This window comes from Antechinus flavipes, chromosome 4 (assembly GCF_016432865.1).
Source record: "Antechinus flavipes isolate AdamAnt ecotype Samford, QLD, Australia chromosome 4, AdamAnt_v2, whole genome shotgun sequence".
In the NCBI taxonomy this organism is placed as follows: Eukaryota; Metazoa; Chordata; class Mammalia; order Dasyuromorphia; family Dasyuridae; genus Antechinus; species Antechinus flavipes.
In genome coordinates this window covers 195527979-195544469 of record NC_067401.1, presented here as the reverse complement: position 1 = coordinate 195544469, position 16491 = coordinate 195527979, and the positions used below count along the sequence as shown (strand labels likewise).

The 16491-nt window shown below is 35.9% G+C and overlaps 1 protein-coding gene across 1 annotated transcript in view; it reads right to left on the bottom strand.

Moving 5' to 3' along the window:
• Positions 1-649: 649 nt before the first annotated feature.
• PNPLA1 (patatin like phospholipase domain containing 1) overlaps positions 650-16491 on the bottom strand; it is a 75662-nt gene continuing 59820 nt past the window's right edge. Inside the window, exons 7-10 of the mRNA XM_051996615.1 lie at positions 11410-11494; positions 9992-10117; positions 3832-3940; positions 650-2159 (exon numbers count right to left, since the gene is read on the bottom strand). Of these exons, the coding sequence (XP_051852575.1) occupies positions 2127-2159; positions 3832-3940; positions 9992-10117; positions 11410-11494 (353 nt within the window). The 3' untranslated portion in view covers positions 650-2126. The remainder of the gene's footprint in view (positions 2160-3831; positions 3941-9991; positions 10118-11409; positions 11495-16491) is intronic.

The window sequence follows — 16491 nt, the reverse complement described above, 5'->3', positions numbered from 1 at the left end:
CATAACACCTTATAAAAGTGTTATTTAAATGCTAGCTGTTGTTTTTATTATTTTTATTACTATTATTTTAATCTGTTTTATGGGTAAAATCCCAAATTTCATGTAGCATACAAAATTCTAGTGATAAGTTTCTTTATATTTGATTAGTGTAGTCTTTAGGCAGCAAAGTTTGTTACTGGGACCATATCTGAAGACTCTAGAGCTTAGCACACATTGAGCAAGCATATTATTTTGGAGAACTACATTCCTCAGGGACCTGGTTCTGCAATATGTAATAAGACAGTCAAAAAGCATTTATTAAGCACATATGCTATGTTAAATGCTGGAGATACAAAAATAAAAGCAAAAAATTTCCTCACCTTCAAGTAATTGACATTCTAATCAAGACATCACAACGAGGTGAGAACCCCTCCTAACACAGAAGGCTTGAAAGTTCTAAGTTAGAACTGTCCCAAGAAAGAAAAGTAGACTAATGAGAGATAAAAAGGAGAAAGTGGGGACTGCCTCTGTAGAGAAAATTTGCTGGCAGATATATTTATCATTTTAAAGAATAAAAAAAATGGAAAAGGAAGGAAAACATTTTTCTCAAATGATTTCTCAAAATCAAAAGCAGAGGAAATTGCAAAAGAAAGAGAAGATACATAAGCAATTAATTCTAAATATTTTAGAAATCTTTATTGATGCTCATTGTATAATTGATCCTAAAACATCTGTTATATCTGGCAGTATGTACAAGTTTAGTGTCACAACAATAATTATTATTGAGTTCTATTTCCACCCTCCTGCACCAGGGAATGTACATTCCCAAGTCATGAAAGGAATAAAAACCTATTTTCCTATTTTCCAGGAGTCTCTGCTTGTATATGTCTTGAAGAAGAATGGGCAGCAGTCAATTCTCTTTGCAAATGGATTGTCACATTGTTCTCTAGACACTGTGGGGAGGTATACAGATTTATGTAATTCTTCCTCCCTTCATAAACCTAAGGAGCGATTTTCCCCCCAGTAATAATACAAGAAACTTCACAAAGGGAAACAGAAGAAAGAAGAGATCTCCAAAGGAGCTTCCCATCAGACATCTTGGAAGTGTACCTGAGTTCTCAAGAGATGATTTCAGGGGATCACAGGATCATCTCCTTAGAAGTGCATTGAAAACAAAGTTGATCAAAAACCATGTTATGTTAAATGATCCCATTTAAATATATTCTCATACTCAAACTCCTCTTACTCCCACCGTGTCCATTGTTCTCAATTTTGGATTCAAATTTGCCCATGAAAATGAATGTACTTTATTACTCTTCCAGGAAGGCTCATCAATTGAGCATTCAAAAATATGCATTGTTGTCTGTTTTTCTTCTTTCAATACACTGCATTGGCTTTGCATCACACATTTTGTTAAACAAACTCTCTTCCTAGTCTTGATACTAAGCCATCTGTTTGTTTTGCAAATGGTTATCAGTCAGGAGGTTTTTTTGAGCCTTCTTGTGATTTGCAGAAATGGACCTTATTAATGAGACTGAAAGAAGTGAGGATGGATATTCAGAGCCCTTTTAGAAGCTCAGGGAGGATATGGAGTGCAAAGATTTCATTGAATTCCTTGGGATTGAACTGGCCAGAATCCCTGAGACAAAATACTTGCTATCCCTTTATTCAGGATTATAGGAACACAGAGACAAATTTCACTGGCTGAAAGGTGAGCACAGGATAGAAGTTGGAGGTATAATAAAAGGGAAAAGAAATTAATCTTAAAAAAAAAACAAAAACTTTTTTCTCCCAGAATACTGAATCCATATGGAGAGGGCAGTGAAGTTAATATATAGGCACTAAAAACAGCAAGGAATGCTGACAGTTCAGACATAAAAGACTGTTGTACTTCATATCCAGGAACTGGTTCTCAGGGACATTGCTGATTCACAGGGAACAATTGCCCATTTGGATGGGTTTTCTTTCCATGTAAGAGGGAAGAGTTTTGGCGAGGTTCTCAGGAGCTCAGGGATAAAGAAAGGGTATGCTGACACAGTGGTCCCCAGCCCCATGAAAGCCAGGATTCTCACAATCATCAACATAGCCATTCCAATCTGGAATATGACAGGAGGCAGAAGAAAGCTCCGCACAAAGTCACACGGACGCTACTTCTGGTCCCTCTCGAGGTGTGTAGATACCTGGAGGGAGAAAAAGTTTTACACTGTGTTGAAGACTGACAGAATTCACTTTATTCCCTTCTTTACAGAGGTGAGGGCTATGGATAATCTAATATTGTATGTAATGTCAGAAACAATCAATGTTCTGGTTTTACCAAATTACATCTCTGTCTCTATCTCTCTCTGTCCCTCCCTCTCCTCCTCTTTCCTTCCCTCCCTCTCTTTTTCTTCCTCCCTCCCTCCCTTTCCTTCTCTCTCTCCCTCTCTGTCTGTCTCTGTCTGTCTGTCTCTCTTTCTCTCTCTCCCTTCCTCTTTCTCTGTGTGTCTCACTCTCCCCTACCTTCACCATCTGTCTACTCTCCCTCCCAGCCCCTTGCTCTCTCTTAAATAAGAGATGGCTCCTTGAGTAGATAAGGGGAAGGGATACATTCAGAAACTAAAGTGGTATCAGAACAAAGACATTAATGAAAATTTAAGAAGATTTTTGAAAAGAAAAAGTGTTCTGAAGAATTCCCAGTTAGCTAGATTGAGTTCTCATCCCCATTTTATTGCCATAGCAACAATATCTTTCACATCTTCAGCAAAGCATGTGCTTTGTATAGCCTTAGCTAAACTTCCTTTCCAGGTCTTATACAAAGAAATAGATTTACAATAAGAATAAAGTAAAAGATACTGTTTGCTCTATAGGATTCTTAACTATATAAAGGGATTCACTGTAGGACTCTATTAAATATTTTTGAAATATAATTCCGTTTACAAAAATTTGATTTTTATTCAAATTTTGGGGAATATATCTACTAGAATAACCAAAGGATCTCCTTTTCTTTATAAATATAACACTTTCGAAGAAATTATAGTGTAGACAGACATCAAATGCCTCCTCCCACTTTTGAAAGATCTCTTGATCATATTTTCTCAGTGTCTGAAACCTTTGGACCATGAGCAAAATAAACCTTGTCAGTACATAAATGCCAAGAAGATCTTGACCTAACCTGGAATCCAAAGGATCTAACAGATTTCTAAAAGGAAATGAAGTCAAAGTTCAGGTAAGAACTCTGATCTCTCTGCAAATAGAAATAGAGCAATGACTGGACAAGTGCAGAAGCTGCTGTTAACTAATCCAATTAAAAGTATTTCTCCTTTCCCTAACCCTGACCAGATTAAAGGGGTTGGGAAATAACTCTCCAGGATTTTCCAACATTCTGAGTTACTATTGCTCCCCCTGATATGTCAAAGAGTGTCACCCCAACTCTGGACTCTGACAATTTTGACTATGAAATTTTGTTTTTGTATAGAAAGCCTTTGCCTGAGGGGACAGAGTCATGAATTGTATTATCTGAGTCTATTTCCAAGCAATAATGCTTGTAAATATTAATATAGGCATGGCATATATTATTATATGTATCATATATATTATATGACACAAATATTATTTGTTATGTTTGATAAAATAGAAATGTAAAACAAAGTTTCTAAAATTTTTTCTCACAATGAACTATCATAAATCTGGTAGAAGACAGAAGAAGAAGGAAAGAGGACTCGGTTACAGGGTCCAAGTTGTAATCAAGGGCTTATAGCAGACAAATGCAAGGGTGCCCCAGTCAGAGGCAAGCAAGGGCTCAGAACTGACCAGAGAAAGTTCATGAGAAATGAATGAGAAGGGGTGGAGGTATACAAAAGACTGTTTGCCAACCTGAAGGTCATCGAATGTCTGACACGTGCTGATGGGATGAGGGCGGTAGGACACCCAAACCGTCCCAGAAGTGGGAAGCAGAGATGAGTTGCTGTGGCAGGGGGAAGACCTAGATCAAGAGAAAGTAAGAAAATTTAAGTGCTCTGGTTTAGGAATCAGGAATCCTAGTTTCTAGTCCCAGCTTTAATGCTAACTCATTGTGTGATGTTGGGCAATCATGTAATTTCTTGAGACCTGAGTGTAGTCCTGTAAAAAAAAAAGAGACCACTTGCCTTGCCTGGCACAGGAACATTGCTGTGGGGATCAAGTGAAATAATGAATGTGAAAGCATCCCATAATGGGCATGGTAAACCTCCTTCAAATAAATTGTGGTGAAGTTCAGATAAGATAACGTGTTTAAAAAGCTTGGAACATTTTAAAGCACTCTATAAATGTCAGTTATTTTATTGGTGTACTGGAGAGAGAACTGGATTAGGTGACCTAAATACCAGCCCTAGCTTCCAAAACAGAACATACACCCCTACCTGTGTGGAAAGAGACTGGGAAATGCATGGGTTTTGATTTTACCTTCATGTGTTCCTTCTCTCCTCTGACACTGTTACCACCCTGAGGCAGTTCCTCATTATGCACATGTGGACTATTGCTGTGGTCAGTCTTCCTGCCACAAGCCTCTCCCTACTTTGCTCCATCTTCCACTTATCTATCAAAGTGATTTTCCTAAAGCTCAAGTCTGACCTATTAGTCTGACCACTGTCCTATTCCTGTGACTCACCATTGCCTCCAGAAGCAAATATAAAATTCTCTCTTTAGAAATGTGGAAATATGTTTAGAAGAATTGCACATGTTTAACCTATATTGAATTACTTGCTGTCTTTGGGGGTTGGGGGAGAAAGATAGAAGGAAAGGAGAGAAGAAAAATTTGAAACACAAGGTTTTGCAAGAGTGAATGTTGAAAATTATTTTTGCTTTTTTTTTTTTTTTTTTTTTTGTGCTGAGGCGTTTGGGAATAAGTGACTTCCCTAGGGTCACACAGCTAGGAAGTGTTAAGTGTCTGAGGCCAGATTTGAACTCAGGTCCTCCTGACTTCAGGGCTGGTGTTCTATCCACTGCACCATCTAGCTGTCTCTTTGCATGTATTTTGAAAATAAAAAGCTATTTTTTTTAAAAGTCTTTCTTAGCATTTGAAACCCTTCATACCCTCATCTTTTCCTTCCTTTCCAGGTTTCAGTGATACTGACACTCATTTTCCCACTCTAAGCATTTTCCTTGGCTTTCTTCAAGTTCTTTCCACCTTCAACAAGCCTTTCCCTATCCCTCTTAATTCTAGTGTCTTTCCTCTTTTGATTATTCTCTATTTTTTTTAAATGATGAAATTAAGGGGTGAGAGAGGAATATACTGGGAGAAAGGGAAAGAGAGAAGTAAAATGGTGTAAATTATCTATCATAAAAAATAGGCAAGAAAAAGCTTTTATAGTGCAGGGGCCGGGGAGAGGAGAAGTGAGTGACTATTTTCATCAAAATTTGTAAGTTTTGGGAATGTGAATAGAAGTTGCAAAGAGGAAATAACATTCACACTCAATATGAACATGCAGGAATATGGGAAGGAGGAGAAGATGATAATATGGGAGGGGGAGTGGTCAGTTGCAAAACACTTTTGAGGAGACAGGGTGAAAGGAGAGGAAGAATAAATGGGAGGAAATACAGTTAGTAATAGAAATTGTAAAAAGAATTTTGAAGCAAGTTTTTCTGATAAGGGCTCATCTCTCAAACAGAGGGACCCGAGTCAGATTTATAAGAAATAAGAGCCATGTCCCAATTGACAAATAAACAAAAGATATGATCTGTGCCCAAAAGACTATAAATTCATGCAAATCTTTTGACCTAATAATAGCAATAATAATAACATAAATACCAAAAGAGATTCAAAAAAAGGAAAAAAAAGATTATTCCTTATTTGGAAATATTTGTATAGCTTATTTTTATATCATTCTTTGCATATTTTCTATCCAATTAACTCCTGAAGAACAGGGACTGTTTTGCTTTTATTTTTTTTTCTTTCTTTGAATCTTTAATTCTTAATATAGTGTGGCATACAGTATTAAAAAACGTTGATGGACTGACTGACTTTTGGTTCAAGCAAGTTTACTAAATATATTTTAACTTGTGTTACATAAACAAACAAAAAACAGTCCTCTTGGTTTGCAAACAATTAACATTTGGGTTTTCAGATTTAGCAATTTAATAGAATACCTTGGATTCTCCCCAGAATCCTCTACCTTTTCCATGCCTGCTGTGGAACATCTGAGAAACCTCTATCCTGGGGCCTTCCTCTCCTCATTGAAAAATTCATTGATAAATTGGGTACCACCATTTTAGGAAAAGTCCCAATCATGCTTTATTTCACTCATACCTGGGCTCTTTCTGGAATCTTCCTCACTTGCCTTTCTTTCCCCTCCACTTCTAGTTCTCCTATTTGTTTTATCTTCCAAGATTAGAAAAAGTAAGCTCTTTGAAAGCAATCTTGTAGTTGCATTCCCAGAACTTAGTCCAATTCCTGCTACATTAAAAATGCTTTGTAAATGTTTTATCTTATTAAGGTTGGTTCAATGTCAGCATTTTAAGGACTGGGAGACAGGAGTCATGTATAATTCAATCAATAAAGTTGTTAAGTATGAGACACTATGTTAGGCATTAGGTGATACAAAGACAAAAATGAAAGTTCCTGCCTTCAAGCAGCATTTTACAGCTTACATTTTAATGTTACAATTTAACTGAGGCAGCAATATATGTATAATAAGTATGCATGTAAAATATACAAAATAAAATAAATACAAAATAAAAACAAGTCTGTTTTATGAGAGATAGCAAATAAACAGGGGAGAAGGACAGGGATCAGAAAAAAGCATGATGCCTTGCACATAGTAGGTGCTTTATAAGTGTTTGATGGTTGAATGGATGAATAAATGAATGATAAGATATTACAGTGCTGGGAAGAAACCCTTCTACCATATTCTGTGTTGACTAGGCAGTCATTTGTGTGCTATGGTCAATTTAGGGTTCTACAATTTCAGATAATCAGTCACCCTCTAGGAGAGATATAGGAATTCACAAAACTATGCTTGTGTCCACTACAAATTTATGTTGTTGTCATTCTTGTTTTTCAGTCACATACAACTCTTTGTGAGCCTATGGACCATACTGTCTATGGGTTTTCTTGGCAAAGATACTGGAGTGGTTTGCCACTTTCTTCTCCTGTGCATTAAGGTTGAACTCAGGTTTCCCAGACTCCAGGCTTCACTGCCTCACAAATTTACTTAATTTAATCTCACTGGAGCTTCATGGAACCAAGTCTAACTTGGTTCTTCTAACTCCTCTTTGATTCTGTGCTCACTCACTACCCTTGTTCCAGACTTGCTCAATTCTCTTTAAGCCTCCCAACACCCTCCTTCCCCACCTTCTCCACTGAGGATTCCTCATATTTCACAAAACCCCCCAAACCTGAGACCTTTTACTGATACTTCCCTCTTCTCCTTTCTTAGCCCTCATCTTAGATAACACAAACTTCTTCCTCCACAATCTCCTCTTTTAATGCTGTCTGTTAAATAAGGGACCCTTCTCATTGCCACAGCAAAACTCTTGTCATGTTCCCTTGGTCCCATTTCCTCCCATATTCTCCAGAAGACTATCCCTAGTATGATCCCCACTTTCTATTCAGTTTTTATTTTCTGTCTCCTTCATGGATACCTACAAATACATCCATGCCTCCCTTCTATTCTCAAAAAAAAAAAATTAAAACTACCTTTTCAACCTTGAGAACCATTATCCCATAACTCTCCTCCCTTCTCTGTTTAATTCCTCAAAAAAAAAAAAATCATTTCTCTTCAGTACCTTTACTTCCGCTCTTCTTAGTCTCTTTTCAATTTTTTTGTAGTATAACTTCATTTGAAACTTCTTTTTCCAAAATCCCCAATGATCTCCTAATTGCTGAATCTAAAGCTATTTTCTCATTTCTCATATCCTACTAAACCAAAACTTCCTAAACTATGGGTCATGATCCTGTATGGAATTGCATAACTGAATGTAGGGAGGTCATGAAATTATGACTTATTATTAGTAAATGTTTAATTCATATACCTATTTTATATACCAATATATCTGGGGTGGTATGAAAATTTCTCAGATAAAAAGGGATCACAAATGGAAAAAGTTTAAGAAGTCCTGCTCCAGACCTTTGTGTAGCATTGTACTTTTTCTTCTTGTATTATCTCTCCTCCCTGGATTTTATTTTACAATCTTCTTGGTTCTCCTCCTACTTATTTAAAGATTCCTTCTTATCTTTTACTGGATTCCCATCCTTATTCTCTAATTGTGGGTGTCCCTCATGGTTCTGTTTTGAATGCCTTTTCTCTTCTCTCTATATTACCTTTTCTAATGATTTCATCAGTTTCCATCAGCTCAGTTATCAACTCTGTCAGTCTCTGTCCTGATTTTCAGTCCCTTATCTCCAACTGTCAATTGGACATTTCAAAGTGGTTGTCTCAAAGGCATTTCAAAGTGGAAATCATTATCTGCCCATTCAAATCTCCCTATTACTGTTGAGGGTATCACCATCCTCTCAGACTCTATGGTCTGAAACCTCAGAGCTCTACTTAATTATTTCCTCTAACCCCACATATCTACTTAATTGTTATATCCTGTCATTTCTGCCTTCAGAATATTCCTTGTATACCTCCCTTTATCTACACTTACACAGCTCTCATTTTAGTTCAATTCTTCATCACCTTTCACCTTGACTATTATAATTGATCTATCCTCAGCATCCTCCAAGTCCAAGGACCAAAGTGATTTTCCTAAAGCTTAGCTCAAGTCATGCTATTTTATCCCCTTTCCTTTTCAATAAACTCTAGAACTGTTTAAGATTCTTTACAACCAGGCCCTTTTTCCATCTTTCTTCTCTTTTTATACTTTATTGTGATATCGTGATCCAGTGATCCAAATCACTATTCAGTGATACTGGCTAAAGGTAGTTTGATGGTGCAATGGGTAGAGCACTGGACCCAGAGCCAGGAAGCTCTTAGTACAAATATTGCCTCAAACAGTTACTAGCTGTGTGACCTTAAGTATATCATTTTATCTGTCTGCTTAAGTTTCCTCAGATGTAAAATGGGACTAATAATAGCACCTCGTAGGGTATGTTGAACAACCCTAGGGTTGTTGTAAGGTTCAAATGAGAGATTTATAAAACACTTAGCAAAGTATCTGGTACATAATAGGTAATATATAAATCTTTATTTCCTTCCCTTTATTTGCTGTTCCTCAGATACTACATTTCCTATTTCCACGGCTTTGCATTGGCCATTCCTGATGCCTAGAATTCTTACCACTTTGAAGGCTTCCCTTGGTCAATGAAGGTTTGCCCTTTAGGTTATTTTCCTTCTATTCTATATGTATTTTATATGGACCTTTTTAGTTATAGCCCATGTCCCTCATTGTATCTAAATATTTTGTGATTTTAGCCCTTCTTTGTATCCCCAACACTTAGCACAGGATCTGGCACTTAGGTTGTTCAAAATATGTTTATTAATTGTTTCATTGATTGATTGATCTTTTTTTCCTTTGGAGATTGCTAGTAGGCAGCAAACTTAAACAGGAAGGACCAGAGCCCTTGGAGTAGTGCCTCAGCTACTCAGACAAGTATAAAGCAATATATGTTAGAAAATTTGGAAACAAGAAAATCAGATAATATCTATCCCTACAGGAATTAAGGCAGGAAGGTATAGTACTCCTGAGTGACTTTCCTTGGATGGGTGTTATTCTTTGGTGTGAATGTCTTGGAGAAATCTTGTGTACCAAGCTCTATTACAAGTTGTCTGAAATCTTGGGCATGAATGACACCTAAGGCAATGATGTCACGTTTACTGAGTTAATAACAACTCTGCTTTTACTTGACAGCACTTTCTGATGTCCCCTCTCTTTTTTTTTTCCCCAGAGTTCACAGGGCCCTGAAGGAAGAAGGGTGGGAAGAGAAAGGTTGGAAGGTATGGGTTATGAGGATTTTATTAGAGAAAGTGAGCATTACACAATCTTTTCTGAAATTTTTGGAGCCTCCTCTGAGCCCTTGTTTTTTCTGATAGAGATAGGACACATTAGGCATACTTACTGGTCTCTTTTTTTTGCTCCCCAGGATTTTCGGTGTCTTGAGAAGTCGTTCCTGGTGCCATTTGTGTCATGGCTGGTGCTTCCAAATAACTTGTTCATCCAAGGTGTGTCATCCACAGAGTGGCCCCTGGACACAATTATATAAGAGGTGAGATTGTCTATAGTCTCTGTCTCATCAAAATGTATCCATTCCATGCCCTATCTCTTTAGGGACTTTTTCCTCAGCTTACGGACCTGAAATAATTAATTTCTGCTTATAGAGTAAGGATTTAATCAGAGTATATTAGGAAATCCCCCAGTATGTTGGCTATTGCCAAAAGACACACACAGGTAGGTTGTAATCTGTATCATTAAAAGGAAAATTCATGCATTAAATTATTCGTGTAAAGAAGATTCTATTTTTAAAGTTTTATAATTAATTAATTATATAATTATATATATAAAATAATAATTAATGGCTACATTTATTGTGAGCATTTGAAGGTAACAAACTGCATTTCTCTTCATAAAAAATTGCTTCATAGACTACTTCATTATTAACACATATGTACTTCAACTAGTATTTTTGAAAGATAATGCATCTACCCAAAAGAGAAAATAACTTGGGCAGTGGACCAGTTATAAAACCAGTCTCTTAAATCTGGCTAGGATCCTGATTATTTCTCATACAAATATTAGACAATGGCTGTCCAGGTTGTTGATTTAGACTAAATTGTGGCTTCTCTCCTCAAATCAGGAATCATCTGAGAATCAAGTATCAGAGAAGATAAGACTGATTTTTCTTCTGCAGCGAGATAATTGTTCAAATATGTATGCATATACTGGATTTAACATATTGGGTTATCTGCCATCTAGGGGAGAGGGTGGGAGGAAGGAGGGGAAAATTTGGAACACAAGGTTTTGCAAGGGTCAAGGTTGAAAAATTACCTGTGCATATGTTTTGTAAATAAAAGTTTTAATTTAAAAAATACTGATTTATATATACATTTTAAAAAAAAGAAAGGGAAAAGAATAGGTAGAGGGATTATGTAGATGTAGCAGGGCAGTGGAAAAAGCAGGTAGAATTTTCTTTCACTATGACTAAAGAAAGTGTGGAATAAATCAGTTGGAATTAATAATGATATTAACATGAATATTATGATTTCAAGGCTGCCCAGAAATAAAATGCAACCATTTCTGGAGGGACAGCAGGCATTGGGTAATAGCCCAATAAGAACTGACCTCAAAGAATTAAAGTAGATTACATTATCCAAGGAGACATTTGAAGGGTGGAGTTTAATTACCTGACTGGGAACATAGCCCAGGGTTTTCACTGTAAGCCAAAATGGTTGTGAATCAGTCCCTGTATCTCCCTGAACCCTGTTCTTACCTCTTACATAAAGAAAGACCCACTCCCATCCATCTCTAATAAACACATACTTCACAAAGGGCTTGGATACTGCGTCCTTCATATTCACTAGAAATACGGTGACTTTCTGGTTTGAAGTCTTAGGTAGAGGTATATCTAGAAGCCAAAAGGAAGGAAATATATAAAAAAAGAAAGATTAGTCCTGACATAACAAACGGTAAGCCTGCCACCTGTATGTAGTAACAGGTGGGAAAAACTTTTTTTTTCTATTATAACTTTTTTATTGACAGAACCCATGCCAGGGTAGTTTTTACAACATTATCCCTTGCACTCACTTCTGTTCCTATTTTTCCCCTCCCTCCCTCCACCCCCTCCCCCAGATGGCAAGCAGTCCTTTACATGTTAAATAGGTTACAGTATATCCTAAATACAATATATGTGTGCAGAACCGAACAGTTCTCTTGTCGCAGGGAGAAGTGGATTCAGAAGGTAGAAATAACCCGGGAAGAAAAACAAAAATGCAAGCAGTTTATATTCATTTCCCAGTGTTCTTTCTTTGGGTGTAGCTGATTCTGTCCATCATTGATCATTTGGAACTGAGTTAGATCTTCTCTTTGTCGAAGAAATCCACTTCCATCAGAATACATCCTCAAACAGTATCGTTGTTGAGGTATATAATAATCTCCTGATTCTGCTCATTTCATTTAGCATCAGTTCATGTAAGTCTCTCCAAGCCTCTCTGTATTCATCCTGCTGGTCATTTCTTACAGAACAATAATATTCCATAACATTCATACACCACAATTTATTCAGCCATTCTCCAATTGATGGGCATCCATTCAGTTTCCAGTTTCTAGCCTCTACAAAAAGGGCTGCCACAAACATGGAAAAAATTTTTTAATGCCCAAAACATCTAATTTTATTTTTTTCACTTCACCAAAAATCTATTTTCTCCTCTTTTCTTTTAGAGTGAAGAACATTTCTAACCCAGCAAATGACTTTTTCAGGTCAACAAGCATTTATTAAGTATTCACTATGTGCCAGACACCATGCTAAGCACTAGGGGTATAAATAAAAACAAAAAGAAAGCCATTCCCTGCCCTCAAGAGCTTACATTCTGAAGAACAAAAATAATGCTTAGTAGGGAAGCTGAAAATTAAAAACAACTCTGACATATCACCTCACACCTATCATGTTGGTTAATATGACAGAAAAGGAAAATGACAAATGTTGGAGGAGATAGGAAAAAATTGGGGCACAACTGCATAGTTGGTAAAGTTGTGAATATTTCCAACCATTCCAAAGAGCAATTTGGAACTGTACCTAAAGGAATATAAAAATGTGTGCATTTTTGGACTAATATTACCACTATTAGGTCTATATTCCAAAAATATTTTTTAAAAAGAAAAAGGACCTAGCTGTACAAGAATATTTATAGCAGCTCTTTTCTGGTGCCAAAGAATTGGAAACTGGATGCCCATCAGCTGGGAATTTTCTGAACAAATTGTGGTATAGGATTGTGAGCAGGAAGGTTTCAGAAAAACCTGAAAAGACTTACATGAACTGATGCAAAATGAAGTGAGCAGAACCAGGAGAACATTGTACACAGTTACATCAACATCATGTGATGATCAACTGTGAATAACTTAGGTATTCTCAGTAATACAATGATCAAAGGCAATTCCAAAGAACTCATCTTGAAAAATGAAATCTACTTCCAGAGAAAAAGTTAATGAAATCTGAATGGAGATCAAAGTATCAAAGTTTTTTTTTTTTTTTATTTTCTTCATTTTTCTTGGGCCTTTTGGTTTATTTTGTTTTTTACAACATGACTAATACAGAAATGTTTTTCATGACTGCATATTTATTATTACATTTTTCAAATTTCTTGTATTGTCAGTGAAATGGGAGAGGAGGGAGCATGGGAAAGAATTTGAAACTCAAAATTATAAAAAAAAACCTCACAAAATTTTAAAATTGTTTTTACAGATAAATGGGGGGAAATATTAAAACTTTTAAAAAAGAAAGAAATCCTGGACCAACACAACCTGTTGGCTACCTCATCATTTATCATTTAATTTAGAAAATATCCTTAGAGTTTAGAGTCAAAGGACCCAAGGTCAGGTCCTGAAACTGCCATTCAATCAATACCTGTAGTAAGATACTTAACTTTTGGGGGCTTTAATTTCCCCACCTACAAAATGAGGGGATTAGACTCAATTACTTCTGAAGTCTCTTCTGACTAGAGGTATTATGAAACTCAAATGAAATAACACATGTAAGGCACTTTGCTACCTAACAGTGCTATAGTAAGTTAGCACAAGTAATTTTTATTAGTATTCATCTCTGGGTTCTTCAATCTAGTACTGTCTAGAGGTCAAATGATGTTTATAGAGCAATACAAGGGATTGCTGGTAAATATTTAATAACCAGACTGGAGGAGAGAGGAAGGAGGGATATATGTATACACATTTTAAAGTTTAATCTGCAATTATTAATATTCTTAAATCTAGAGAATTAAAAAAATCAAAAAATCACACTCTAATTTGTAGCAATTGCTGATTTCTGAGATATAAATATTCATCCTGAAAATTCAATGATCAGCTAATGCAAAGCTGGTTACAACTAGTTCCAGCACACCCCTGCTTTTAGCTCAAGTTTACTGAGAGTAAAACTTCTAAAATTCCAAAAAGTTTCCTTTTTAAATGAAGCAAAATGTTCTAATTCCACAAAAGCAGAATCTGATTTCTTGCCTCTTTGGAAACAATCTGCCTACTAATATTTAGTATACTCCTCAGGTTTACATCTAAAAGGGACCCTAGAGAACATCCAATCTAAACTCCTCAATTTATAAGTGATTAACCCAGGTAGTAAATGGCCCAGCTGGGATTCAAACTCACTTCTTGTCACCCAATTAAGATATCAGTTGATTTGGTTGAACTGCTTTTTCCCCATTCTTTTTCTTTTTTCTCTTTTGTTCCAAGGGATAACTATCTGAAGAGATACAAGGAAGGATGTATCTGGAAACGATGATGATATGAAAACAAAAGATAATAATATTCAATAATGATGAGGAAGAAGTGTGGGAAATAAAACTTAGATTGTTGGGACCTTTGCTGTTGGTCCAATTTGGGCCTTAAAACTACATTTGTTCCATTTCTGTTTAGAGAACATGTTGCTGTTCAGTTGAGGCAGCTGGTAGCACAGTGGATAGAACACTAGGTTTGCAATCACATTCAAATAGAGAACTATGGAGATTGAATGTGGATCAAAGCACAGTATTTTCATCTTTTTGTTTGTTTGTTTCTCATGTTTTTTTTTTTCCTTTTGGTAAGATTTTTCTTGCACAATATGACAAATATGGAAATATGTTTAAAAGGAATGCATATATTTAGCATGTTTCAGATTGTTACAGGCAATCTGGAAGGAGGGAGGAAGAGACAAAAATTTAAAACACAAAGTTTTACAAAAATGAATTTTGAAAACTATCTTTACATGCATCTGGAAAAAAATATTATAGAATAAAAAATATTTAAACAAAATTTTAAAAAAGAATAGGCCTGAAGTCTGGGGGACCTGAATTCAAAACCAGATACTTATTAGCTAGGTAACTCTGGGCAAATCACTTAATGTATTTGCCCCAGTTTCTTCAACTATAAAGTAAGGAAAATATGGCACCTATCTCTCAGGATTGTTGTGAGGATCAAATGAGGTAATATTTGTAACCATTAAAGTACTTGACACATAGTAGATGCATAACAATTGCTCTTTTCCTTTTGAAAGAAAAATATATACAAGCCAGTTTGAACTGCTAGACTATTAAAGTTTATATATATATAAAATATTTCATATTATTGATTCAGAGCTAGAAGGAATATAAGAGAAGGAGTTTTAAGTTTAACCCTCTTACTTAGGGCATGTAGATGGTTTAGTGGATATAGCACTGAGCTTGGAATCAGGAAGACTCACTTTTCTCAGTACAAATCTGGCCTCAGATACTAACTGTGTGAATCTGGGCAAGTCACTTCACCCTGTTTGCCTCAGTTTCCTCATACATAAAATGAGCTGGAGAAAGAAATGGCAAATTACTCTACCATCTTTGCCAAGAAAACTCCAAAATGGGATCACAGAGTGTCATATGCGACTGAACAACTACTTATTTTTATAAATAAGGAAACTGAAATTCAGGAAAAAGGAAATTACTAAAGTCATATGGACAAATTATAGGACTGTTTAGCACTGGTTTAGAACAGTGTTTAGCACACAGTAGGTGCACAATGTATGTGTATTGACTGACTGAATTTAATAACATCTTGAAGGACCAACTGTGTCAAGTGATACAGTGGCATATATCAGAGAAAATAGGATGAAAAATTTTATTTCAAAGTAAGATAATAATATTTACTTTTAATTATTCATCTTCAAAATACATTTATAGAGATATAAAAATATAATAAGTTATAATAAAATTACCAAAAAAATTATTTTTAAAACATTTATGTCAATTCAAATAATTAATGAGTTTAGACCTGGTTTCAGTAGTAGAGGAAGAATGCAAACTAGGCATTCTGAATCCAAAATCTAGCACTTGGCCCACTGTGCTACCCTGTGTCCATTATTTGGAGAGAAGCAAGATAATACAGTTTACTGAAGTTGAGTTTTTTCGGTTTGTTTGTTTGCTTGCTTGCTTTTTGGAGAGATAATGGGGTTAAGTAACTTGCCCAGGGTCACACAGCTAGTAAGTTTTAAGTGTGAAGCAGGATTTGAAATCAGATCCTCCTAACTTCAGGATCAGTGCACTATCTAGCTGTCTCCTAATATGGGGTTAACTGTTTTTGATTTAAAGCTCTAAATGAGATGTGCATGGGTTTGCAAAAATTAGGTTCCTAGCCTCTAAGGATAATTTGTAATTCCCTGCTTCATTTTTGAGTCCATTTTTGAGTTCTTTTTTTTTTGACCATGGTACCTTGAAAGGCAAATGGAACTTGATGCTGGCAGACAGCTTATCAAGGAAACCCATCAGGAATGAGAGGCAGCTGTGCTACATAATTCTTGGTTATTATTCATAACCTAAATAGTTTCATAATTGTTAGTTATTATTCATTCAGTTGAGCATCAGAGAGGAACATAATACTTAGATATTTGAATTGTGT